This window comes from Trematomus bernacchii, unplaced genomic scaffold (assembly GCF_902827165.1).
Source record: "Trematomus bernacchii unplaced genomic scaffold, fTreBer1.1, whole genome shotgun sequence".
Lineage (NCBI taxonomy): Eukaryota > Metazoa > Chordata > Actinopteri > Perciformes > Nototheniidae > Trematomus > Trematomus bernacchii.
Genome location: NW_022987625.1, coordinates 1,405,438 through 1,432,965, shown reverse-complemented (window position 1 = coordinate 1,432,965; position 27,528 = coordinate 1,405,438). Strand labels below are relative to the sequence as shown.

The window sequence follows — 27,528 nt, the reverse complement described above, 5'->3', positions numbered from 1 at the left end:
GAGAGAGAAGAAGAGAGAGACGGAGAGGAGAGAGAGAGAGAGAGCGATAGAGAGAGAGAGAGAGAGAGAGAGTAGGAGAGAGAGAGAGAGAGGAGAGGAGAGAGCTCCTCTTCTCTCTCTCTCTCTCCTCTCTCTCTCTTCTCTCTCTCTCTCTCTCTCCACACCAAATCATGCTTTGATGAAGATCATGATTATCATCGTGATACTAAATAATATGTATTTGTTGTAATCTTAGAGAATGCAATGAAGGATCCCAGGATCGGCCGTGCAATGGGGCTTTGCAAGAAGCTGGTCAGCAGCTTCTCCTACAGTTGGAAAAAGAAGCGTGAACTTGCAGTGGCACAGCAGCAGCTGAATCTGCCTGAACACTCCCTAAAGACAGAATGTCCAACCAGATGGGGATCTAGGCAGGCCATGATCGACAGGGTCCTCGAGCAGCAGAAGGCCATTGCCCAGGTCCTTTCCAGCGACCGAAAAACCAGACATCTCTCCCTCACGTGACAGGACGTTGATGTACTGGAGGCAATCAATAAGTCGCTTAGCCCTCTGGTGGAATTCACAGACGCACTTTCTGGAGAGAAGTATGTAAGTGTGTCTTTTTTTAAACCAACCCTGCACCTCCTCAACAACTCATTGCTGGCAGTGCAGGAGGATGACACAGACCTCACAAAAGCATAAAAAAGAAGATACTAGACTATCTCAATGATAAATATGATGACGCAGCGACACAAGAGCTGCTTGACATGGCCTCTGCCCTGGACCCGAGGTTCAAGCTCAAATATGTCAGTGAGGACAATCGAGGATCCATTGAAGCCAGCCTGACAACTGAGATGAGGAGGGTGATGACACTCATGGTAATAATAATAATAATAATAATAATAATAAAAAATTAAAATGACAGATTTGACAGTAAATACAATTAAGTGAATGAATGTGTTGTCAAAGTGTTATAATGTAATTCTAGGTATAAATGTTAATACTCATAACCATTTTGTCTGATTAAACATGTCATTCTTATTTTCTTTATAATACTCCAAGGAGAACGCCCCTCTTGAGACGGCAGCGGTGCCTGCAGATGACACGGAGGATGCTGCTGCTGCTGCACCAAAGAAGAAAAAGAAGAAGGGACTGGGGAGCTTCTTCAAGGCCACCGTAGACCAAGCTGTAGAACCTGCTCTGGAAAAGGACAAGGCCATAGCTCTTGAGCTACAGTCCTACCTCCAGGCAGTGCCAGTGGATGCTGAGGAGGACCCACTAAAGTGGTGGAGGGAATCCCGGAAGTTCTACCCACGGCTCTCCATCCTGGCAAGGAAGTATCTGTGCATCCCAGCCACAAGTTCCTCTTCAGAGAGGGTCTTCAGTACAGGTGGCAATATTGTCACCTGCCTGCGCTCATCTCTGAAACCAGACCATGTAAACAGGCTGGTGTTTCTCGCAAAAAATCTTTAAGAGATGACATGAGCAGCATTTGCCATGGTGGCCATGTTGGCTATATGTTAAGGAGTTGTCAGTAGGTTGTGAAAGTGCACTACAACATATTTGATTTAATTTATTTTGGTCTAATTTATTTTTATTTATCATATTAATATATGTTTAGTATGGTTTTGGAAGTGCGCTCCAACATATGTGTTGATCTTGTTTATTGGTAAAATATTATTTGTTTTAAAGTTCAATAAATGGTCAATGAATAATCGTCAAAATAATCGTGATATAAATTATTGACCCAAATAATCGTGATTATGATTTTTGCCATAATCGCACAACCCTACCTTGAACACAACTTTTGATCACAAAACAGCAAAGGTAAGACATAATTATCATCATGGCTACGTAAAGTGAAGTCGTTTTCTTGCTCGTGTTTTCTGAATGGAGATCAGCTAAGCTAACGCAGTATATGCTCCGACCGTCCACACTCACAACGGCCTACAGACATAAATAAAGCAGCGACTGTATTCACCATGACACAGACAGTCTGTGGTTTGTACTTGATTAACTTTTGTCTAGTTTCTGAACATATATGAGGAGCTGTGAGCTCTGAGTGCTAACAGCTAACGGCTGATGTTGGTTTTGCATTGAAGATGACGTCACGGCTCCACCTACACTGTGTTACTATAGTTACTACCCCAGTTCCTAAACTTTAATGGAAACGCAGCATAAAGTGAGCCTGGCCTACCAAGGCCTAACTATACCGTACTAAGTCGTGCGAGGCCCTGCAGTGGAAATGCGCCATTAGTGTGGCCTTTCTAACCCGTGTGGGTAGAGGGGGGGAGGAGCACTGACCTGAGAGCCCTTCTGAGAGTCTCGATGCAGGCCACCACGATCTTTGGGTTCTTGTTTTCCAGTCCTTTGAGCAGCTCTTCTTGCACCACCTCGCCCTTTTCCATTTCGATGTACATCAGACAGATGTCCATGCCCAGCTCCTTGGCCCGCGCCTTTGGCTGGTTGAACACTTTGGTCACTACGCCCGACACCACCTCACCTGTGGTCCTGTGGAGATTGATACAAACACTGCCTGTCAGAACACAGTATACACATCTACGGATGAACATCATCTTATGCAGACTTTTCAATATTCAGTATGCATAGATTTAATCTGATAGGTTGACACTTTAGTGCAGAGTGGTTCTCAACTGGTGGGTCGCAGATGTGTGAGTGAAGAAAAAAAAATTCTAACGCTGTGCATGCAGTAGGCTTTGGACTGGAAGTACCGGAGACCATAAACGGTTTTGAAAACTTCTGTCACGTAGTAATCATCTTCTCAATAAAACATCTTTGCTGATGTCTTTTCGAGTCTTCTGGCCAATCAGAATCAAGATTGCTGCCGGAAGTCCCCACGGAGAATAACTTTGCGGTAGAAGTATTCTTTATACATCCATGGGTACAACTTCAGATAAAAATGAACACATAATGAAATATGACTCCCGGTTTGATGATTGACAGGTCACAGAACAATGGGGGCTATCTACCCTTACCCACAATTGAAAGTAATTCACACAGACTCTCTCCTCTTTGCTCTTCTCTCTGTGTGGAGCAGCAAGTTCAGCTTCAGAACAAAGTGAAACACAAGCAATGGCATCAAATATTATTAATATGTCGGGTAGTAATACATTTATTTATTTTCTTCTCAGAGTGTACCAGAATGCGTAGTTTATATGTTAGTATGTATAAAAATCTCCTGTGGGAGAATCCCCCCAGACCCCCTTCTGGGGTTGGGTTTTCAGCATGTGTGCCTTTTTATGTTATACAGTCCAGCTTTGATTCCATCATCTCATTAAACCTTTTTTAAAAGCATACTTTAGTTCTGTGAAGGGATATATGCACTGTACTTTAATATTGTATGCTGAAAAGCATATATATACATACATACATACATACATACATACATATACATACATATACATACATACATATACATACATATACATACATACATATACACAGCACCATTTTTTGTTGAATAGATTCGAGTGGTTCAAAATTTCGGGTCGCGATCTATTGACAAAGGAAAAAGTGGGTCCCGAGGCCTGACCAGTTGAGAACCACTGCTTTAGTGGATTCAATTTTGTATGTATCAACAGATGCTTAAGCCATTTCATGTGTCTTGCTTGGTACTGCTGAATAAAGTGAAAAGGGTTATTCCCAAAGCTAGAGACAACAACAGCCTAGGGCTGCCATCGACTAAAGATTTTCTGGTCGACCAATAGTCGTCAAGGCGATTAGTCGACTAATCCACGCACGTATATGATATACGCAGGGGTGCACATAACTGGTACGCAGGTACGCATGCCCGGCAACAATCTGAAATGCGTACCGTCACTTGTGTCACAAAGCGCATTTGCGTACCGACGTACTTGTGAAGCTTTTCCAGAAGGCAGTTAGATCACCGGACGACAGAGTCGGTCTCCGTGTGCACAGACAGGGCTGCTGTGAACGTCGGTCTGTACAGCCCTGCGCTAAAACAGCTGGTCACAACGTTCACACGCTCCGCGGACACGAAGCTCTGTACTCCACTACCCCCCCCCCCCCCCCCCCCCCGTTGACAATCGCGAAGCGCTGTAGTCCACCACCCCCCCCCTCCAAAAGTACTAAGGTTCCTGAGCTTTTGTTACACAGAAGTATCTTTAACGCATTAAGTAACGCATCTCCTGACACGCACATACTGTAACTACACAACATTAATTTGGAGGATATTCTTTAAAAAAAAAAGCATATCAATCCAAGAAATTGCTTTTTTTCCCTCAGTGAATAAAGGATATATAACAAGGTATCCTGAGAGCATGCTTTGCTTGCTGTTGGTCAAGACAATGCATTCAGTGCTCTCAACTGCAGGCCTCTCACCATAAATAACAGACACCAAGTTCTTCTGCCGGTTAACCCAGAGGACGACTCTGCACAAAGCATTTCCCAAAACATTTTTAAGCAAAAAGGGGAAAGATTTTTTTTTATTAAGACTTGCTAATTTAGTGTGTTTAACACCTTCTTCCCTGACTAAGGCAATGTTCAGAACGACATGAGTCCTGCTTGAAAAATGTTTTACTTACTTGCCAGCTACATGAGCATTCTCAATGAAGGCCAGGGCAGCCTCCAGGCCTTTAAGCTGAGCCACAACATTAGAGTCAGTGACAAACTTCTTTATTAGCCCCAGGTACTTCCCCCACTCTGGACTCTTCTCATCTTCTATTCTCTGGAACAACTTAAGAGCTTCTTCATAACCATTCAGACGAGCTTTCCAAACCTGGAAAAGAGTCACAAAAAGAGAAAGGGTTAGGTTGTAAACACAAAAAATGTCTTCCTTCAAAAGAAGAAAGAGAAGCATGTATAAACACACAAATGAATTACCAGTTCCTGTAAAACCGACAGGGCGTGTGACCTACATTCATAACATCTGTTATTTCATCTTCTCCATGGTCCCTTCAAGTGTGCACGACTTGCTTTTATTCCAGGAAAACCACTTGCCTGATTTTCATGAAACATGGTTGAAAAGTGACCAAGGAAGAACATTAACTGATGGAGTGCATCCGAACAGAGGGGCAGATGCACACGATGTGTTTTACTCATGGAAATGGCCTTGGTGTAGGTTTATTATTTGCGAGTGCCCTTCGACTTATTCTGCTACAGTTCCACTTCAGTTTTTGCTTACAATGTTTTGTACATTCTCTAATATAAATGGGGTAGCTGTGGGATGGACCAATGGCAATTTCATCAGCTCATACCGTACTAATGATTATTATATACTTGGCCGATGCGCTGCGAATTACTATAAAGTTATGCCAGATCGCCCTCAGTCTGTGTATTTATCCTTCAAAATGAAAGAAGTCCGAAAAAAAGGACTTGGAACAGTACTGGGCCACATGTCGTAGCAAAAAGACAAACATCAGGTGTTGTCACCACACTTCAGTGCATCCCTAGTTCTTGGTAAACCTAGCTCTACCACTTTAGGAACAAATATTACTGGGACCACTGCAGAGAAGCACATATTCATTTTTAATACCAAGAGAGTCATTTAATAGACCCACTAGCAAGAAAACCATTTTCATTAGAAGCCCACAAATGTGTTGGTTGTAAAAGTGGGCCTGTTGAAGACACTGTACACATGCATGTTTGTGCACATCATCAAAATGTACCACCTCCCCTAATTTTAACCAGGAAAACCCCTGAAACAGCTTCTCCCACTTCAGAACTCTATATACCTATGGGATTAATATGCATTTGTCAAGTAATATTTGAGTGAGAAGGAAAAAAAACAAGGTATTAGACTGCATATCACCAGACTCCAGAATCATCATTTATCCAGGACAGGGTTCAGAGTAGGGCTGCTCGATTATGGCAAAAATCATAATCACGATTATCTTGGTCAATATTGATATCACCATTTTTAAAAACGATTATCCATTGACTTTGAAAACATCCATTTATTGAACTTTTATTAAAAAAAAAAAAAAAAAAAAAAAATTTGAACAGTATGTTTTTAACAGTTGATTACCCTGAACTTTAAGTATAATTCAACTGAAAAACCAATACATTTATATCTACATTTAAATAAATAATATCAAAATAATAAATACCAATAAAGAAGATCAACAAATATTTTGGAGCGCACTTCCACAACCTACTAAACATATAAATATGATAACTAATGTCACTCACAACCTGTAATGTTTAATTATACTGCTACACGCAGTACTCTTATTTTGGTAACCCCTCATCCGGAAACAGGAAGTAGCTGACATGCTACATCAGGTTTTACAAGCTCTCGCATTTTGCACCATACCTAACTTCATAGTAGGGATGTCTGTAGGAATAATTTTCAGGTGGAGACTGTGCTAGTTTAAGTAAAAGAACCTGAGAAGTAGTATTATTTATTTGACGTACAATGATATCATTGTGTGCTGATGAGTAGAAACCATTACTGGTCGACTGATCCAAAATATACACAAAAGTAAACACTATATATCATCATTCTCTCGTAAGAGAGTGCTAATGTTTTTGTATGTGATGGGAGAGATATGACAAACATTTCCTGTCAATATCTGATAAGGAGGAAATATTTTTTAATATAAAATTGAAATAAACTTTAGAAAATATCATTGAAGACAAACATCAGTCACCTTGTGTTCACATTTCTGGTCGACGGGAAGCTTCATCCACTCGCTATCGTCCCCCATGGTGGCCACTCGGGGGTGGACTTCCCCAAAAGGAACTCAACTGGAAAACAACAGCATTATTATTGACTGGTTAACTGCTGATGAATAAGTGCACCCTCCAATGTATAACGAAAAAAAAGTATAACAAAAATAAAGAGAAATTACAGTCTAATAATCATGACTGTGTTAAGATAAACACCAATAAACACAACTTGCCTGCATTTACTACATTTTCCAAATTGCAGCATAAAACACATAGCCCACAAGCCCACAAACAAATATCTATTCGCCTATCGATCGATCAGTGTTTTGGAACAATTTCAGGTGACCCTAAGTATAAGTGGAAAATATGAGCAATTACAATTTTGTTGAAACAAGCGAGCATATGGGGAGTCCAGCCTATAATACATGTTTAATGCAGACGCCATTACTGGAGAATAATAAAAGGCTTTGGATTATTTACTTTTTAAAGTCACTAAATATCAAGTCCTGCAAGTGGGCTACAACAATGATACTTTCATTTTTCTTAATAATTAAGTATTCAAAATCATGTCACGTGATTGTTTTCTGTTACATGCACTCAGTTCCATTTAAAAGCATAAGCATGTGATTGTCTAATGCACATTCAGGGAGGGGCTATGGCTTCATATTTCATATTGATCCAAACCAGTCTGGTAAACATGCCAAGGCAGTAATACTCAATGTATTGCTCTGGCCCGCGGGGCATCGGTGCTGGGTTTTTTATTTTATTTAAAGTGAATCATTTGATTCACAGTGATTACTTTTATGAGGTATTGAAGTGCATTAAATGTTGAAGTTAAATGCATCAATCTGGTGCACTTTGAGCACAAAATGAATTGATGGAAACAGCTCTCAACACTCAGATGAAAGGGAGCTGTATACTTTTCAATAATCCAAAAATCTTTAGAATATGATCACAACCAATAACAAATCATTTAAACTTGTTTATTCTTATCTTATCTAGTTAGCATTCTTTCTTTTCATTTATGCATATTTTACTAATCACTCCCCTTTTAAACTGTTTCTTTTTTTTTGTTACTGTCCTATAGTACACATCGGAATGATTTCTTACTTTATTTTTTACTTTATTTTTTACAACTATGACGGCTTGCGTTAAAAAAAAAAAAAAAACATATTTGTAAAGTGGGGGGACACAAACGGGATTTCGAAAAGTGGGGGGGACATGTCCCCCCTGTCCCCAGTGGAAATTACGGCATGCGTGTGTGTGCGTCAAGTGAAATAAATATATATATGCAAGTTGCAACACAGAGTAAAACTCTGCCCCTCATGTGCTGTATAGGCTGGCACGACTAGGCTGTTCAATGGGGCTGATGTGTTGTGTAGATTCTGCCAGAAGGAAAATCACAGTCACACTCCAGTGTTTCCCCTATATACAAATAGTGGCGGCGCAGCGCCGCTGCTGAAATATGCGCGCCGCTGCTAGGGGGTGCCAGCCAGGTAATTAAAATAATAATAAGTGGCGACCCTTTTTCATTTTTGATTGTTTGTTATGTGGATTTGTAGTATTTGTGTTACTGTATGTTCAATAAAAGGTGTATTTTTTGCTAAATCTTGAGACATTGCCACTGTATGTACTAGGCAGGGCCGATTTTTGGCATAGGCGGTCGCCTAGGGCGCCAGATCTGGGGGGCGCTGCGCTAGTAGCTCCGGGAGGGGAAAAAACATTTTTGACTGTTGGCGCTCATCCTAATTTTCGGCCTTGATGTAACAACATTCATAATTAAGTAAATTTAACACCCTTTTCACCCCGGTTACACTTTTCATTTGCCCTGTACGATGGGCGCTGTAAGTGATGAAAGTGGGGGATGTTGGCTTATCAGGCGCCCGCAGCTCACAGCCAAAGTGCGAGCATGGGAGCAAGAGAGGGAGGGAGAGAGAGAGAGAGAGGGCGCACCGGTACCGGCGCTGTTGTTATTAGAATCTGGTGCTAGCTGCGCTAACGGATATAAGAAGTAGATGTTTCTACAACCAGGGTGGAGGAGAGCTCTCCTGTCAGACTGAGAGGCTCAGTGAGGTAAAGGACTCTCTTGAGTGTTTAGATAGTTCATTTTAGTCTAAGTTATCTCAGTGGGTCTCAAACGTTTTGACCACAAATTATGTAAACACATATTTCCAAGGCACTCCTTTATAATTATTAGGATAAATAAAAACAGGTTTGAAATCATTCCAATGTATACTATAGGACAGTAAACCAGACATATCGTTTAAAGTTGGAGAGATACAAAAATATGCATAAATAAATAAATAAATAAATAAATGTTAAGGTAAAATAAGATATGAATGAACAACAAAAATAAAATAAGTTACATTTATTTGTTATTGGCTATGGTAGGTTATTGGTTATGTTCATATACTTATTTGATTATTAAAATGTAAACCGATCTTTTTCATATGGGTGTTTAGAGTTGTACCCCCTGGATCAGGTCTCTAGTAATTGTGTACTCAAAGTGCACCAGATTACCCCCGGACCCCCTAGAGCAGGGGTCGGCAACAGGCGGACCGCGGTCCAGATCCGGACCCAGACGCCGACCTATACGGACCCGGACCTATAATCAATACATTAATAGGGGATTTCAATTTTGACGGGGCGATTCTATTTTAACCACCGCCGACAGGGGGCGAAAGAGACGAGTGAGCGATACAGGGAGAGAAACACAGAAGAAGAGATGAGAGCGCGGCAGAGAGAAGCGGAGAGGAAAGTGAGTAAAGAGAATAATTAGCGATACAGGGAGAGAAGACGGAGAGGAGAGTGAACAGGCGTGTTAGCGGCAGACAGGGAGAGACAAATAATGACACATGGCGCTCTCCAAGAAGAGGAAAGTGAGAACAGAGCTTTTAACCCTGAGTGGACTCATTCATGTTCATCCGGCCCACTGGGAGCACAGAGCCAGTGTGTCTCATTTGCTCAGAGACCGTGGCGCTCATTAAAAGTGCCAAAACGCCACTATGAGACAAAACACAAAGTGTTTGACCAAACATTCCCTCTCAAGTCAGAACTGAGGTCACAAAAAATAAGCAGTCTCAGAGCCCAATATGATCAGTCCACCAGGATCAAAATTAAAACTAAATATCGTTCCAGGGCAGGCTAACCGAGGCTAACCAATGAGCACCTGCATGTGTGTATGAGAATGGCCCTGACACCATTTCAGCCCAGATCTAAACTCCTGGCAGGACAAGCTCAAGCTCAATTCTCGCACTGAATTAAAAAGAAGTGAGTGAGGGACTGCAATATAAGAGGGAAAGAAAGAGAAACTTTAAAACTGTTCAATTGTTATGATGTGTAAAGACTGATATTGTTCTATAATCGGGTGAAACTGTTAAGTCATGATGTGAAACGGTTAACAAAGAAAAAGGGAAACGCAAGCTGCTGCTACACTTTATTTTATTTATCTAAAATTAAGCACTTTTAAAGATGCACACATTTTCAAAAGCTATTTTATTTATTTTCTCTATTTTATTTTTAAATGCAGCCCGAGAGGAACATTACACATATCCACAGTATTTACTGTATAGTTCAATGTTAATTGACAATAAATATTGTTTTTTTTTTTTTTTTTTAAATTGTACTTTCTTTATTTGATTGGCAGTCAGTTGTTGATTACATGCAGACGTTGATAAAGCTAGTTACTTCAATATATATCACACTAATTCATAAAGCAACTTAGACATTTTGATGTTCCGGACCTTTGCATGGGGACATTTTCTCTAACTGGACCTCGTTGAATTTTAGTTGAATACCCCTGCCCTAGAGGATGTGACGTCCACCCCCCAATTCAAACATGTTCATACAATACTGAATACATTTGAAGCCATTTTGACGTATATTACCTATGTCAATAAGTTTCTGTTTTTGTAGTGTATTTGTCTTTTGTAGAGATTTTTCATTTATTCTTTATATATAAAATCTCGCCTAGGGCAGCAAATTGGCTAGAACCGGCCCTGGTACTAGGCCTCAAGAGCCTTTCTTGTGCTGGCAGACACATAGAAACAAATTGGCGGGGCGCACTTCGCACTCGCACACACTAAAAAATTCCACGCGCTCCGCGCTCACATTATGCCTTAGCACCGCTGCTATGACTCCATCCTAGGGGAAACACTGCACTCCTTATGAAGCGGGGAGCTGCCGCTCCACATTGCTTTTCTTCCCGACTGCAACGCTGGTCCCGCAAATCAAGCAAGAACGTGATTGGTCGATATTCATTGTGGGGTGGGGGGAGGAGGGGTGTTAGATAGATAGATAGATATAGAGTTGTAGTAAGTAGATAGAGTTCGCTATGATTGAGGTTTCGTTTATGCATAGGGTAGATTCTTTTAATTACATTTCCTTTTGTGTATTTTTTACATTTTAGAATTGCTTGGAGAGCTATTTTTAGAACATGCGGGCGAATAAGTGCCTGCGGGCACCGTGTTGGCTACCCCTGGAATAGAGAAAGGGGTATGGGGTAAGGGGTACCACTCACTTTCATGTGGTAATGTACCAACATGACGTACCAATAGGCGCTTTCACACCAAGTACTTTTCCCAGGAATAGTTCCTGGAACTTTTCCCTGGAACTTTTATTTCCCCGGAACCATCTAGTAAATCGCGTTCACACCGGAATAAGTCCCTGAGGGAGGATTACGCAAATGAAGCCGCTGACGTCACTTCTTCTTCTGCTTTGGGTTTACTGGCAGGCCGCAAACAACTTCTCGGCGTATACTATAACCCTAACCCTAACCCGAAGTCCCGGAGCCCCCCGGAGTCCGGGACTTTGGGTGGAAGTAAATCGTCACCCGAAGGCCCGGGTAAATCGCCGACACCTCTTCATCACTCCACCGATCCCACGTTTTATTTTGTGTTGCCATAAGTTAGTCTCTCTCCGTTGGTGTGCTGGGCTAATGCTAATAATGCTAATGCAAGGAAATAAAATGGCGGCTTCACAAAAACTTTTCAGAGTTTTACGGGGCGTGGTTTGCAATTCGCCCAGCCAATCAGAAATTGGAACCTTTTCCTCCCCAGGAAAGTCCCTGCTCTCTAGCAGGGACTAAAAAGGGGTGAAAAGTTTCCCGAGAGCTTTTTGGTGTGAACGCAACATCCCAGGAACTATCGGAACTATTCCTGGGAAAATTACTGGAAAAGTACTCCGGTGTGAAAGCGCCTAATGTCCTAAATGCCCCATGGCATCCTGTCATTTTGAAAAAGTGGCCTCTGGGCAAAGTTGATAACCCCTGGGTAAAGACATCACCCACATTTTTCTAAATGCGGTCATAGTGGAGCCAGTCCTACAAAAGCAATGCAAACTAAGTTAATGCATTTTTTTAATAGTTTATAGCCATGTTGATCCATAATAGTATCCTTTAACGTTCACAACATTTGCTTCAAATATAGGAGACAACAGACCACAGTATGGAAGGAGCACATAACTCCATTTAAAAAGGTAGGTCCTCATAATGACTACAGACCCTTCCAAGAGTAATCTTGTCATTACACTTTTTAAAGCTGTCTTGTTGAAAGCTTATTCTCACTGAATTGTAATAAAACATTTACACTGAAAATGAAATACCACAGTTAAGTTAGATTACAATACCGTTATAACCAAAACCAAACAACTGATATATCAAGATATCGCCGGCTGCAATCACAATAACACATTGTGTTTCACATTGTAGAGTTATGACAGGCAGTAAACCGCCAGAATGTGGACAGCACATTTGAACTGCACACAAGAATGAACAACACAGGGGGGCTCGAGGAGGACGTGCATTAAGAAACTAGACTGCATCTTTAAATACAGACAGTCGTTTGCAATTAGGCTAGCTAACCATTTGACTGCTTGTCACCAATGTTGTTTCCAGTTTACTGTGACAGGGAGCGGTCACCATCTAGCTGACGTTAGTTACTAGGTTGCTAATCAGTTAGCGCCATTAACTAGCAAACTTAGCAACGACTGTGATGGTTGCTGCGTTAGCACGTTACCCCGCTCATTCTGGTTAAAGCCGTTACAACATAACAGCTCACTGTGACAATGCATAAATAACTTCGAATATAAGCTTTAAACATAGCAGCAACATATACTCATAGCGAGACATTACGGTTTGCCTTTTCTTATTGCTAAAGGTGGGTAGCCATCGTTAGCTACTGATAAACAAGGCTATAAGCTAACCTGCCACAACCACCAACATAGACAGGCCTAACAACGCACTTCAAAATGACAGCTCCAGAAACACAGGAACCTAGCATGCTAATTCAGAGTAAAACATTAATGATCACTATATTCAGAAAATGATTGTATATGGATGGGTTACCTGTGTATGAATCTAAGAGACAAAACGATGCTGGATGTCCAGTTAGACGGAGATGATAATGGGAACACTGTGGACAAGCCCAGTCGATCTTTATAGGAATGGAGATCGCGGTGCATTCTGGGCGACACGGCCATCTTTTGAAATGAGCGTCGATAGCAACGGCAGGCAACAGCCGTCAAAATCTATCAAGCTTCACCGTTCATCTATCAGCTATTTTGCATCCGCAATGAATATAGAACGCATTACATATAAATGCCCACACATATAGGACCTACAGGATCACTGAAAACAATACAATCATCCGGACAAAGATGATATAGCTAATGTTATGCTAACGGGATGCTAACAAAATAAAGCGTTGATACTGCCTACAAGAAGATGCAAAGCTTCCGGTTCTAAATAAAACTGACAGCTTCAACGTTTTTAAAGTGAATAGAAGGTATAGCGTGAATCACCATACAGTATACAGTGTGTGGTCGTTAATGTCTTAGATTAATCAACAATGCGGAAAACTATTTATTTCTTTGTTTATGGCCACTGTTTAAAAGACAAATTAACACACTTCCGGTCCTATTACTGCTTTTTATGTCCAACTTGTTGCAGCTTTTGAAATTATTCAAAGGGCGGAGAGTCAGAGAAGGGGTGGAGACCTATGGTGGAGACCCGGCCACAACCCTGCCTACATCCCTCTGTTCTTTAATCCATACAATGTGTATACAACCTCACCGCATGAAAAATAAAATATATACTAGGGCCGTGTCTCAATTCAGGGGCTGCACCCTTCGGAGTACGCAGCCTACGCGGTCCACGGAGGACCCAGCCCACGTAGACCGGGTAGGCTGGACCGAGCGGCCTACGAAATGAGACTGTCTAGCCTACGGAGGGCTTCGTATTTACGTCACGTGATACGCGCTGTTCGGTTACGCTGCTCCAGCAGCCTGCTAGCAAATTAGCTTACAAGCTAACTCAGCTGAAAAGGATCCAGAAACTTTACTTTTACATTTTTTGGAGATCACCGTCGGCGATGAATTAAAGAGGACCATGGCCAAGTAAATAAGATGAAGCTGTTCCTTTAGCCCCCAGTAATGTTACATTAGTAAGTTAACAAGTAAATGATATATAGCTGATGTAATTTAATCATATTATTTCATATTTAAAATAAGTCTTAATTTTTCTGTACTAAAACAATATGTTTTTTAAATGAACAAAAGCATGTTGTATAGATTGATTCTTAACAATATTAGTGTTCTAATCTTAATAGCTGTGATCATAACAGTAAATATTCTCCTTCTTCCCCTAAACCTGCCCAGATGATGTCCCACTGACCCCAGGTCAGCACCTCCAGGTCCAGCAGCACCGTGACCCCCCGCTCTGCTGAAATACACAATTAAACATTTTCTATGACCTATTTTTTGTATTAATAAAATGAAACTGAAGACAGTTGAATGACCTAGAGATATCCTATTATTCCACTGCTTATGTACACATGTTGGAAATAATGGTTAAAACCTCAGTAAATGAAATAAACAATGTGTTTAACAATTACTATTTAATATTGTATTTTCATCTTATCACAAAGTAGAGGTAAGAATATATCCATCCTCTCTCTGCAGCGTCTTCTATTATTATAACTTTCATCATTGAGACAGAGGAAATCAATCATGTTATTTAACATCATCAGCAGTAAAACAAATATCAGCAAAAGTGTGTTTATGGAGTTGTTTATTTGTATTATATGTGCAGCAAGTATATAGAAGCAGCTGTTTGGGGAATCAGACAGACTCAAGCTATAATCGTTACATATCTATTAAAAGAAAAGACACATACAAAATCTAATTCTGAAACTCAGGCCCCGCTCACACGGGACCGTTTGCGTTTATGCACAGTATGCGTATTCAAAAAAGTCTTCCGTTCACATGCATTTGTTTCATTTAACGTGTCTGTTCAAACGAGGCCGCTGGAAACGCTGTAGTACATATGCTGGGACTGTAAGTGGCGCTGTAACTTCCGCCAAATTACACCAAAAGTAGCGAAGAAGAGCAGCCCAGCAGCCCCCGCTGCAATGTTGCCATGGCTACCCTTCTGTTTATGCCCCGCCGTGTATTTAGCAACATGTAGTTCATGTAATTCTCCATGTCCACTTGTTGCTGATGGTTGTGGTAGAGGAGCTGTATATTTTTGCACTAATATCTGTAGCATGGTCAGTAGCAGTAGCACTAGCAGTAGCTACTGACAGGAGGAAGTGTGTGTGGCGATTGCTGGTATTCAGCGGGATATAGTCATTTCCTCAGCATATGGATAAATGCAACGGGGAAGTTAACTGAAAGAAACCGAATCTGTGGATATTGCATCGACCGACGTCTCCGTGGAGAGGACCCGCTCAGAAAAGAGAGATATTCTCTACAAACACCGGGTGAGATCCTCCTTTGTCAATATAATGGATCAATGCATGAAATCTGACTCTGTTTATTTTGTTTAAGGAGTATATTGGGCGTTAACTATTCTGGTTTGCCTTTTATAATATTATTTCATTCAAGAACCCCTTGTGCGTTTAATTAACACAGCTATTTTTGATAGTTGCTACAGCAGTGAGCAGGAGAGGTGGGGAGAGGCGGGGCTATCCTATTTTTCCAGGAAATATTCGTATAGAGGTGATTACACGGACTCGGTTGACCCCCCAGAGCGTTTCGTTTGCAAATCTATCCACCTTGGGACCCGTTATCGTTTGTGGGGTCAGTTTCTATCAGCCTCGTGTAAATAATAGGGCTATACGCACGCGAAACTATGCAGATACAAGCAGTTTTCTCCTCGTGTAAACGGCGCCTAAGACACAAGTCTGTAGGACGGCAGTAAGCAGAGGTCTGGGTGGAGGATGTTCCTGATCACCGTTTTGCTTTCTTCAGCACCACGGGGGGTCCAGGTGGATGGCAGCTCTGTCCTGATGATCCGCTGTGCACTTTTCAGATTAGGGGTCCTTCTCCAGCAGATCTATTTATCCAGAATTTTACTAATTACAGAGAAAAACAAGAGAAAAGAAAAAAGTGAATTAATCATATTAAACACAGGGTTGCAGAAGTATTATTGCAAAATGTAACTCTAAGTATTTCAGACAAACAATCCCTAAAGGATCATTTAAAATGATGTACTGTTCTGGTTTTTAAAAAACTAAAGAGATGAAATCACAGTCACACGTGCATCCCTTTGACAGCACTGCACAAACTAACATCAAGCAAAAGGCTGCTGTCTATTTTTGATTGTCTTATTATTATGGGATTAGGATACATTAAATAAACTTTAACCTTATAAAAGATGATCAAATCTGGTGGAAATATTTAAAATAGGCTTTTCTTTTAGCCCTACCTCAAAGCAGCATGAGCTGAACACAAAGGTTGTAATGTTGTCCCAAAGTTTAATAAACAGTAAAACATTGCAAAATGTCAGAGAAATAAATAAAGCAAACAGCAGCTACACGTCAGGGTAGCATTTTATAAATCCCACCGTACTGTAGGCTATACCGGTCTAAATGTTTTCACTTTGGTCCATTTATGTAATATAAAGTATAACGTATCTATAACAGAGCCAAGATCTCTGTATGACTTTAGTAAACTTCTGAATTGAATTAAAAATAAGTGTAAACAACAGTGCAGTACGTCCAGCTAGCTAGTTAGCGTCACATATTTATCCGTATTATTTAACGAAAATGTACGTTTGAATGCCCCTTGGGTTTGACGTGTGTGACGTTAGTTAATTTAAAGTAAGTTAAAACCCAATACTCACATTTATTAGTGATTCCTCCGCTTGCTGCTGCTGCTTTTAAATCCACTCTGCTGGGGAGACCGGAAGCCATTTCATTTGAAAAAAACTCACTCTTCCCTGCGCGCATTGCACCCTGGGATATGGTAGGCCGCGGAGTGTACATCAGATGTATCCTTCAAATTGGGGAAAAGAAGGCTGCATTCGTGGGCCGCATTCGGAGGAGTCTCGTCTTTTTTTTGAATTGGGACAGCCTTCTTTCGGCGGAAGTGACGTATGCGGTCTACGAATGCACCCTTCGAAGGATGAAACCCCTGAATTGAGACACGGCCTAGGACACAACAGGAGAAGTGCACCCCACATAGTTGTTGGATTTGCGTATTGAAGATTGGATTTCGCTCATTAGCGGAACCTTAGTTTTCACTAAACGAAGTCATTGATTGGTCGCATTTGAACTCTAACCCTCCCCACAAGTATGACATTCCTTTGCCGATTGGACCATCGCATGTTTCCCTTATCCCCGAACAGATTTCACTGGCTGCTTTAAAATAAGGCCCCTCCTGTAACTATACAAATCCTTGCATCTGATGTTCAGGTCTATTGTTCCCTACGTTAGTGTGGTCAAACTGGGGTAGGAAAAATAATTTAACATTAGGTCAGGAAAGATCATAGATTTTTATTTTGTTTTTTGTTTTATTTATTTTATGTTTTTTGTTGATTTTTGTTGTTGTATTAGATCATAGATATATACGTCCATGAGTTAAGAGATGGAATGATATGATGATTCACACTCATGTACAGTAGGTGGCGGTATGCACCTTTAATGTTGTTTGCAATCCGCCAAAAACCGAGAGAAGAAGAAGAAGAAGGGAACCTTTGTGTGCTTTGTTGTTCGGGGGGCTTTAATTAATGTAACTCACAACACCCTGCTGGTTTGTGGAAGGCCACGTTAGAACCTAGAACAAAACAGTCAGTACTATAATTTGCTTAGCAACATCTCAAGGCTAGAACAATTCATTGTATAACACTTGTGTTCATACCTGTGTTATCAATGTTGATGTCACCGTTATCTCCTGAAAGGACGACCACGATGAACCGGTTCAGTTCGGCCGTCCCAGATAACGAGTACCTCGGTAGGTGTTAGCCGGCTGTGCTAACAGCTGAGCTCTTTAGCTAGCACCTCTTTACTGTGCATTTTCCATTCAAATCATCACGCTGCATCAGTATGCCGTCATTGATTTATTAAAACGAACTATCTGTTATAAAACAAGAAAAACATTTGTATTTGTATCGGCGCGTGTGTGACTGTTCATTTGTCTCACAGCGGACAGCAACGTGTTGTTCTACCTGAGTGATGCAGTGAGCCAGCTGCTAGAACATAAGGAAGAATATACCCATTTTGGGGTGATCCGCTACTTTGCTGAATAGTATGTTTCACATGCAGACACACACACACACACACACACACACACACACACACACAACCTTGGAAAAGGTTTTGACTGGTGTAGTGTTTGCTGTAATACATTTTTCGAAGACATAGCTCTATTCCACAAACATGATATTCAAACCATACAAAGCATGATGTTATTATATGTGTTTGTTCTCCTATATGTTAATCTACACACATGTTGGTATTTAAAAACCCCTTATAGAATTGATACAGAAAGCCAGTAATGCATATTACTTACTACATTTGGTTTCCTTTTGTAATTTGTGTGTTTTTGTAGTTTCAGCAGTGTAAAGAACAGTAATCACGTGCTCTTCAGAGAGTATAGCTACATCATGGCCACTCCACATAACAGAGCCTCCTTCATCAGAGTCTTCTGGAGATGCTACAGACAGATCGGCAAGAGTGGTGGTGAGTGAGCTAGAAAAACTACAATGTAAACTGATCTGTTTTGTCCCTAAATAATTGACCCTTTCTATATATTAGACTAGGTTTATCTTGACATGAGTTAAGTGATTGTCGATAACATTTAAATATTCTGATCATCAGTCATTTGCATGGGTGAAAACATTGTTCTTGACACTTTTCCAGTAAGTGAATGTGTAAACCATAACTACATTTGGGTGATGTTCTTCACTGTTGTTCTTTCTGTGGCTAAGTTAGAGTTTTTTTCTCATTTTGTATGGCAGAGTTGCTCTCCATGCTGGAGTACAGGTCTCTGCTGCAGTTATTGTGTCCAGACTTCCCTTTGGAGCCGGTGCAGAATGCAGCCAGGTACACGGACACGCCTTAGACAACTTACTGAACTTGTTTGCTCAAACACAATTTATTATTTCATCAAACTCTTTTGACCAGGCTTTCTTTGTACTGTTGTTCACCAATCCACAGACGTCCCACAATTGTTAGTTGGTGACCACAAGTTTAATATCACAAGCTTTGAAAATATTGAAGTTCAAGTAACTATGAGGATTATTCTAAGGTACATAGTGTAGTAGAGTAAACAGGATGTCTATTAAAGTACAGTACAGTGCAGTCATCAACATGTAGTTATGTATTGTGTATAGTGTACAGAGCAGTGCTATACCCTGTAACTGACCTATGAATAAAGTGTTAACTTTGAGTCATATGGACCGAATCGCATTTAAGATTTTTTTTAAATGTATTTTCATGTTGCATACAGCTCTGACTTTTATATTAAGTTATCTTAAGTTAGGATGGTTGGGTCCCTTAATCCGCAGGTAACTGCTGTGCAGGTTGACAGCAGATTGCTGTAAACTTGGTTATCAGCTTTTCCTTTCTTGTCCTGTAGAATTGTGCTGATGGACGACGCCATAGACTGCCTGATGTCTTTCTCTGACTTCCTCTTTGCCTTCCAGCTACAGTTCTACTACAAAGGTACAATAGAACTGTTTAATATGGCCGTCCACAGTATGTCCGGGCTTGTGTACTCTGTTCAATCAGTTTGGCTGTAACCTTTAATATTTAGGGTGGGTGAATGATTTGTATACGTTTCCAAATATTTTACAATATAATTGAAATCAAACTGTTGTATTTGATTCTCTGGTAAATGAAATGTTATCCACATTTTATATGTTTAACCATGGGCATTTTCATTGTTGACTGTTGATTGGCCCAATATGGTTAAATTCATTGATTGATGAAGTCTTTTTAGGATAACAAGCTGTGATCAATTCTAAGTTTAGATATCTGATAAGAAAATTGTAATACAACCCACTAACTACCCATAGTGAGAGAGGGATTATCCATTAGTACGCAAAAAATGAATATCTTCCCCCTGATTGCCCGATGTGCCATATTTCTGCAGAGTTCCTGGACGGCGTGCTGGTGATTTATCAGGATCTGTTAGCAGGGAAGAGTCCCAACACCGTCATTGTTCCCACGTCCACCTCCATCGAGCAGCTCCCCCCTGTGGCTGCAGAGGAGAGCGACAGGGAGCAGCAGCAGGACGGAGTGGAGCCCTCCACTCTAGCACAGTGTGTAGATGCCTTCTGTGACCGCTTAAAACACAGGTGAACACAAACACTGCACATTCCAGTCCTCACTCCATCAGTTGGAAAATGAAAAGGGATATTACTTTTCAGGTTTTGCTTCATTACATATATAAATATATATATATATATATTTAGGATATGATACGTACGATAATGATTTATTGTCAGATCAAGTCTGAAATTTTTCTTGCATCACGGCAGCTCCATTTGCAACATCAATCAAGGACAAAGAACAGGAATGCTTCAGTCTTACTTTATTGGGACCCTGTAACTACAATTTGATGGTAACATTTCATATTCACTGTTCAGGACATGGTTTATTGTATTTACTTGCACTATTGTGTCAGTTTGATTGTGTTGCACTGTTGGAGGAGCCTGTGACCTAAGATCTTCATCGACATAACTACACTGTAGCTATGTTCGAATGACAACAAAAGCCTTGAATCTTGGTTGGGGTCAGAGATGATGTTAATATGTAGTTATGGTAGGCTGATGCCTAAAGTCTCTCACAGGGTTAACCTATAATCTTTGAGCAGTTGTTCAGCTGGTGGAGCAGTTTTAAAGTAGTAGACAAACACTTGTAGCATTTAGTATTGCAATACTGAAGAACAGTGAGATGTAAACAAATTAAAGAATCATTTGTCTACTCGCCCTGAAAGACCTAAGGCAGCGAAAACAAAATGATTTGTTTTGTCCTTTTGGTAGGTGTATTCAGAGATATTCAATTAGATCTTTCCAGGATACCAGATGGTATCACTGCGCCCAAATATTTATATGGAAGTACCTGCTTGTATTCTTTGTTACAAGTATTACAATGGGGATTGTATGGGAGTCAGATGGTGAGCCAAACACATTTTCCTCTGTTTTTTTGCTGTTAATCTCAGAAGAATTATTATCACTCAACCACTTGATTTACAGCCCAAGGTTGTCTGAGTTACTTAACAGGGATATTAACACTGTATCATTAGAGTACCTAATAATGTATTGATTTGGTGTGTTGGTACGACAATTGTCAGTGTAGAGAGTAAAGAGCACAGCTGAACTCACGCAGCCCTGGGGGCCCCACATTGAACTCACGCAGCCCTGGGGGCCCCACATTGAACTCACGCAGCCCTAGGGGCCCCACATTGAACTCACGCAGCCCTAGGGGCCCCACATTGAACTCATGCAGCCCCGGGGGCCCTACATTGGTTGTGATGGCAGATTACATGGTTTGTTCACCTTTACAAGTTCCTGTTTGACGATATCACGTCGTAATTAAAGGATTGTATAAAGTGAAGTTTCTCATTCTACATAGATGATGTTAGCCTAGCCACCTTAGCCAGTCAATCAATAATAAACATTAAATAATAATTGTATTCATTCACGGATAATATAAAACTCCACGCCGTAGAACATACATGGTGTACACGCAAATGTATTATTTATCATAAATACTTTGAATGAGTATGTACTTGTTGCTATCATTGTGGCATTAGCTGTCTCTGCTGGTTTATCAGGAGTATTTTCCCCATGATATGTTTTCTGAAAGTCTGATATGACAACTTGTAAATGTATTGATTACACCTTAAACCTGTTGATTTTTGTTCTCCTATATGAAAACAAGAAAGAAAGGTTTGTGATATGCTGCTGTTCAAAACAACCTCTCCGCCCCCTACGTATGTAAGCTGAAGACGTATGTTGCTCTCAGCTCTTTGTGCCAAAATCGTGGTTCAATAGAGGGTGCCTCAGTGAAAGCAATTTTCGGGGCGGAGAGTAGGGCTCCGGTGCAGTGGAAGCACCGCAGTGTAAAAGGGGAACATGTGTGGAAGAAAATAAGACCAGAAGGTGATTGAAGTATTGTGTGTTGTGTTTGTGTAGTCATCCTCCAAGGTCCTGTATGAGGGAAGTGCTGGAACAGACCAACAGGATCTCTTACTACAGCTTCCTAATGAGCCTGGCTAAACATGAAGCCATCAACCAAGCTATTGGTAGGTGTATTCATTATTTGAAACTAGGCATTCAAGGGTATGTCCACCTACTACATGGTGAATTTAGATTTTTTTTAAATCCAATAAAATAAATAGTTATATAGATAAATAGTTATTGTAAATGTAAATTCATCCTATCATCATGGAAAGCTAGCTTTGTGTCATGTTTTTAAGCTGCATTAATTAATGTTCTTGGCCACTTGAGGGCATTGCAGCAGTAAGACCTATACACCTCCAGAAAAAGAAACAGAACAACATTATTGTTCATTTGTAGTCTTCTTTCTGTCCATTTCATGACTTTACCTCCAATATCCACTGAAGAATATTGAGGGTTGTGAGGGGGATTAACAGTCAACGCAGTGGATTTAAAGATGAGCACATGGAGGCAGGAGTTCCAGATCATTGTTTTTATTGTAATTTGTTGATTCTTGTTTGTCTTAATTGTAATATTCATACTTCAAGTGATATTCCAGCAAAGCAGTTATCTTTTTACATAAGTATATGAAATGTAGAAATAAGGTAACTAAATGCAATCTAAACGGTAGGGAGATAAACTACTCAAGCTGCTATGAGAATACAATACAAAGGAAAATAAAACGTACTGATTATTTACTCTGACAAACAATTGGTGCTCAGGAGTTGCATTAGGCCAGCCAGCTTCTTTGTTCATGGGGGGAAGGATTTGCCACAGGTGAGCTGGCTGCTTTTATTGATTAGCTAGCTCCGCCCCTCCAGGGTGGCAGGAGGAGGGAGCAGGCAGAGGGAGGTAGGAGTGGGAGAGGGATTTTCCACATCTACTCTCTTCGCTCTGTTTTTAGGACTCATTAGCTTCTGAATCCTCTCTTATGTTTACCAGCTAGTTGCTAACTTTGTAACAGCTGTTATGTGCTGGGCAGTGTTTAGTGTATTTTTTGTTGTTGAGGTGGTGACAATTCTCTGCGTTGATCACCACATGTAATCCCTTTCACTTAAGACATAACAATTCATTATACAATCGTTAAGCATTTAGGGGATTTTCATTAATACGGCTTCAAAAGGATGACTTTTTTTGCCCTCTTTCTGCAGGAGCATTACCCAACAAGGCAGAGTTTCTTATTGACCCAGAGATGGACCAGGAACTGGACAAACTGTGAGAGAACACACACACAAACACTCCTGTGTATCAAAAAGGAAAACGGGATGCTGCACAGGAGGCTAGCCAACTTGTTTTATTTTCTTTATTTTGACAGTTTTTTTTACTTCTCGTCTCTTAATATCTCTTTCTTTGTCCTGCGCTGTCCAGAATCGCCCAGATCTCTGTGAGTCCTGGTAGCAACAGCAGCGGCAGTGCGGTGGGGGGGGCTGAAGGAGATGCTGCAGAGGAAGGCCTCTCCCAGAAGGAACATCCACCACAGAAGGAGGATAGAGGTGGAAAGTGATGGCTCCACAGAGGAGACGGACTCCTCTGAAAACTGACCTCTGACCTTTCACCTTCCAGCTTCATTCCCAAATACACAGCGGCTGAATGGAACATTCAAAACAGTCTTGCCCATTATTTGCTATATAGACCCATATACTGACAGTGGATAAGAGGACAGCTGTGCAAGAGAACACTCAACCTTGTGACAGATCACTCCAGTCTTCTATTTTTCCAGCATTGCTGTCAAGAAGAGAGTTATCCAGAGGAAGAACGGTCTGCATCAGATCCACTGTTGATGCTTCTCATTGTTCTCTATTGCCCCTTTCACACCAAGGCTTTTCCCGTTCTAGCTCCGTGCTAGAGCTTTTCTGGTTCAGAACCGGTTCTTCGGTTCAGCTCCCGCTCTGTTCACACCGTTCAGAGCCCGACTGGTGCTGCGTCATTGCGTCATCGTTTGCGCCATGACGTAACCGTTTGCGTGCCTGCTTCATAAAGCCAAACCGCGCGGAAACCCCTCACATCGACAACAACAATGGCCGATTGTATTGAAGCGCTACTCGTTTTGGTTTTGCTCTGTGGAAATGAAATGGAAGAAATGGGACGACTTTACAGTCGTTACATGCTACATTCAAAAGTTCTTTACAATCATCATCATCATCATCAACTTCAACGACGATTCTGTCGGAGAAAGAAGGTAAATATACGTCCTATTCGATGGCGTTAGAGCTAGCTAGCGTGCTCCCCTCCAGCTTCTTCTGTACCTCTTCGGAAGACCAGATTCCCAGGAGGTAGCTGGTCTCTTCAGTGGACCACTGCTGCTTAAGTTTTAGGTTTTCCATCGTTGTGTACAAACTGGATAAAACGCTGGCTTTTTGTTGTTGTTAGAGGTTGATCCCGCCCCTGCCCCTGCCCCCGCCTCCGACGTAAGCGTGACGTATTTCTAGACAGACAACTTTTTGGTGCTTGAAACAAACCGGATTCCGGAGCTTAGAGGCGGCTCCGCTGCGGTGTGAACAGGAAAAACTGGTGCTTTTCAAGCTCCAGCTCCGAACCTGCCCTGGAACTGAGTTGGTGTGAAAGGGGCATATGTGCTGTGTGGTCATGTGACATGCTAATGCTCTGAGGCTGCAGTGTGTTTATTTACAGTTTTCCCTGAAACCCAGTTTCTGTCATGCACTGATATCATACCATTCTGAAACACTAATCAGTAAAGTAGTTTTAGGTATTGTAGGTTAGTTGCTACTTAACCTACTGGTCTGTAGGCGGACGGTTTTCCTGCTGCTTTATATCCTTCCCTTTTTAAAGGATGGACACAACACTTGACATAAACACTAAAGCTTTCATGGAAAAAGTAAAACGTATTCTAACAACCATTGAGTGTAGTGATGCATGTTCTATACGTCCATCTGCTGTGCTCAGCATGTTGAGGAACAGACACTGAAGAAATGACTGACACATTGAACAGCTCCAGCATACATTTACACTGCTATTTTATTCATTGCGTTCTTAGTTGGATATAGTTACATAAACCTTACTATGTGAATGTAAAATGAATATCCTGACTTACACTGTGAATAAAAACATATAACTGTGAGGCCTGAAGTGGACCATTTGTGTTGCCTTTATATATTTGTTCCACCTAAGAAATATTGCCAAAGTACGCCTATTTTCAAACCAACAAGACGCTGAAAAGCTTATTCATGCATTCATATTAAGTAGGTTGGACTACTGTAATGCACTCTTTTCTGGTCTTCCAAAACAGTATATCGAAAAGCTGCAACTTATCCAGCACTCCGCCTCCAGGCTTTTAACAAAAAACAGAAAAAAAGAGAGCACATACTCTGTTTTAGCTGCACTACATTGGATGCCTGTGTCTTTTAGAATTGATTTGACTTGTGCTGGTTTTAAAGCTCTTAATGGTTTGGCACCCACGTATCTCACAGTCTCGTTTTCTGTCCCTGGACAAGCCCAGAGGGCCTCTTCAGCTTTTTAATATCCCTTAAAGGGGACCTATCATGCAAAATGCACTTTTGTACGTCTTTTCTACATGAATATGTGTCCCCGGTGTTCCAGGGAACTCACCAAGTGTCAGAAAACACAACCCTCTCTATTTTCCTCCATACCCAAATCTCTAAAAAAAAAAGGGGCTGCAACGGTTCTGATGGGTCAGGGGGGGGGGTGGTAGTGGAGTACAGCGCTTCGCGATTGTCAACGGGGGGGGGGGGGGGTGGAGTACAGAGCTTCGTGACCGCGGAGCGTGTTTGAGCGCAGGGCTGCACAGACCGACGTTAACAGCAGCCCTGTCTGTGCACAGCACACGGAGACCGGTGATCTAACCGCCTTCTGGAAAAGCTTCACAAGTACGTCGGTACCAAGCAGCAAACTCTGGGGAAGAGCCGGGACGCCAATGCGGAAGTGCCACAAACTGCAGTTCATATATTGGCCGATAGGCGCTGACTGCAGAAAGGAGCAATTTCCATAGAGCCCCATGTTAAAATGCCCAATTTCACAGCCTAAAAAAACATGTTTCTACCTATGGATCCAATAAATATTATTATGAATATAGTTAGATTCCACCTTCATGATTATGGATTTGTGAGTGAATTGTTTTCTAACACGACCCTTTTATTTATATTAGGTCTTAAAGTTTTTGCATAAATTAGGGCGTGGTCACTTTGATGGACAGGTACGTGCCTCACTGTCAGCTAACAGCAATTTGTCCACTCTGCTAGGCTACAACGTTAGTTAGTTGTAGTTGCTGTACTTGACCCTTTAGCCGTGTTCGTGGTGATTGTGCCTTTTAGGGAATATTGTTACAAATACCAGACAATTGAAATGTAGTGCTGTGCGCTTGAATGTACTAACAGACCTTCCAAGAAGTCTACTCTCAGCTTTTTTCGGTGAGTAAAATGATAATATTATACATGTTAATCCCGTTAGCAGGTGTTTGTGTGCTTGTTAGTTTAGCTTGTTATGTAGCTTATTATGTAGCTTATTAGCCAGCTAAGGACGCAACCCTTTATACATGTGTATATATATATATATATATATACAGTTTAGTTTATGATTCAGCCTTTTATAGTATATGGCTGTGACGCCCATAATGCTAAACGGGAGCAAATGTTAAAAGGGGACCCAATTATCCCAGTGGTGGCCGCCGGAGTCCACGCCGGCCGAAGCTAACGGAGCCGCAGGGGGCTAGCTCGCTAGCGCGTCCCGGCGGCTCCGTTAGCTTCGGCCGGCGGCGGAGTCCGGCATTATAACTGGAGATCAAGGAATGCAGCGAAACGCAGACTTGGTTCGCCTGCAGCCCGCTGTAGTATTAGCTAAATAAATTATGTTGAACAAGGCTTATTAAGCTGAACATCGCCACAATTGTTCTGCTATGTATCGGTACTTATTTTATTTGATTAACGTGTGAAGGACAAGCATTAAAAATAACAACAAATAGCTCATTATCTTGCAGATTGTCTCGTTTGATTATGAATGTAACGTTTATATAGTGGAACTACACTGTTTTATCAAAACCAAAGTGCCACGCAGTAACTTGGTATGCATGTATTTCAGCAGGAAATGTGCATTACCAAATTGGTATCAAATAAACAGTAACACAACAGCATTGGTAACACAACTTCCAAAGTTACAGTAAAATAAAAAGAACCCTGACTCGGACAATACACAATCCAACATGTTCAACAGAAGAGAATAAGTTATATTGTTTGTACACATGGTTCTTTACATATATATCTGTTTGTTTAAAGTTTCCAGGTGATGCAGACAGGATGGACCAGAGAGTGAGAGACAGAACTGGACTCCTCACAGCAGTGAACTTCAGCACAGGTACAAATACTCTTTTTTCATACTGTACAAAGAATCAAGAAAGATATTGGTTTAAATAAATGAAGTATTGACTTTAATACACTGATATACATTCCATTAAACAATACTAAATACTAGATCACCTACACATCAGT

At 41.1% G+C, this 27,528-nt stretch overlaps 3 protein-coding genes across 3 annotated transcripts in view; 2 read left to right on the top strand and 1 right to left on the bottom strand.

Moving 5' to 3' along the window:
* The window catches only part of LOC117484446 (zinc finger BED domain-containing protein 1-like), a 1,546-nt gene extending 893 nt beyond the window's left edge, over positions 1–653 (top strand). The window contains exon 2 of the mRNA XM_034132919.1: positions 236–653. Coding sequence (XP_033988810.1) covers positions 236–501 — 266 coding nt within the window. The 3' untranslated portion in view covers positions 502–653. The remainder of the gene's footprint in view (positions 1–235) is intronic.
* Positions 1–13,099, bottom strand: part of ckap5 (cytoskeleton associated protein 5) — a 66,654-nt gene extending 53,555 nt beyond the window's left edge. Inside the window, exons 1-4 of the mRNA XM_034132920.1 lie at positions 12,971–13,099; positions 6,609–6,705; positions 4,542–4,735; positions 2,281–2,487 (exon numbers count right to left, since the gene is read on the bottom strand). Coding sequence (XP_033988811.1) covers positions 2,281–2,487; positions 4,542–4,735; positions 6,609–6,665 — 458 coding nt within the window. The 5' untranslated portion in view covers positions 6,666–6,705; positions 12,971–13,099. The remainder of the gene's footprint in view (positions 1–2,280; positions 2,488–4,541; positions 4,736–6,608; positions 6,706–12,970) is intronic.
* A 4,516-nt stretch (positions 13,100–17,615) lies between these two features.
* On the top strand, positions 17,616–25,149 carry cunh11orf49 (chromosome unknown C11orf49 homolog). The gene is given in 11 exon segments (XM_034132918.1): positions 17,616–17,692; positions 17,804–17,856; positions 18,048–18,150; positions 18,454–18,584; positions 18,863–18,947; positions 19,483–19,568; positions 19,999–20,203; positions 22,046–22,155; positions 23,221–23,284; positions 23,438–23,489; positions 23,491–25,149. Coding segments are annotated over 10 exon segments (999 nt in total). The 5' UTR covers positions 17,616–17,692; positions 17,804–17,813; the 3' UTR covers positions 23,611–25,149.
* Positions 25,150–27,528: the final 2,379 nt, after the last annotated feature.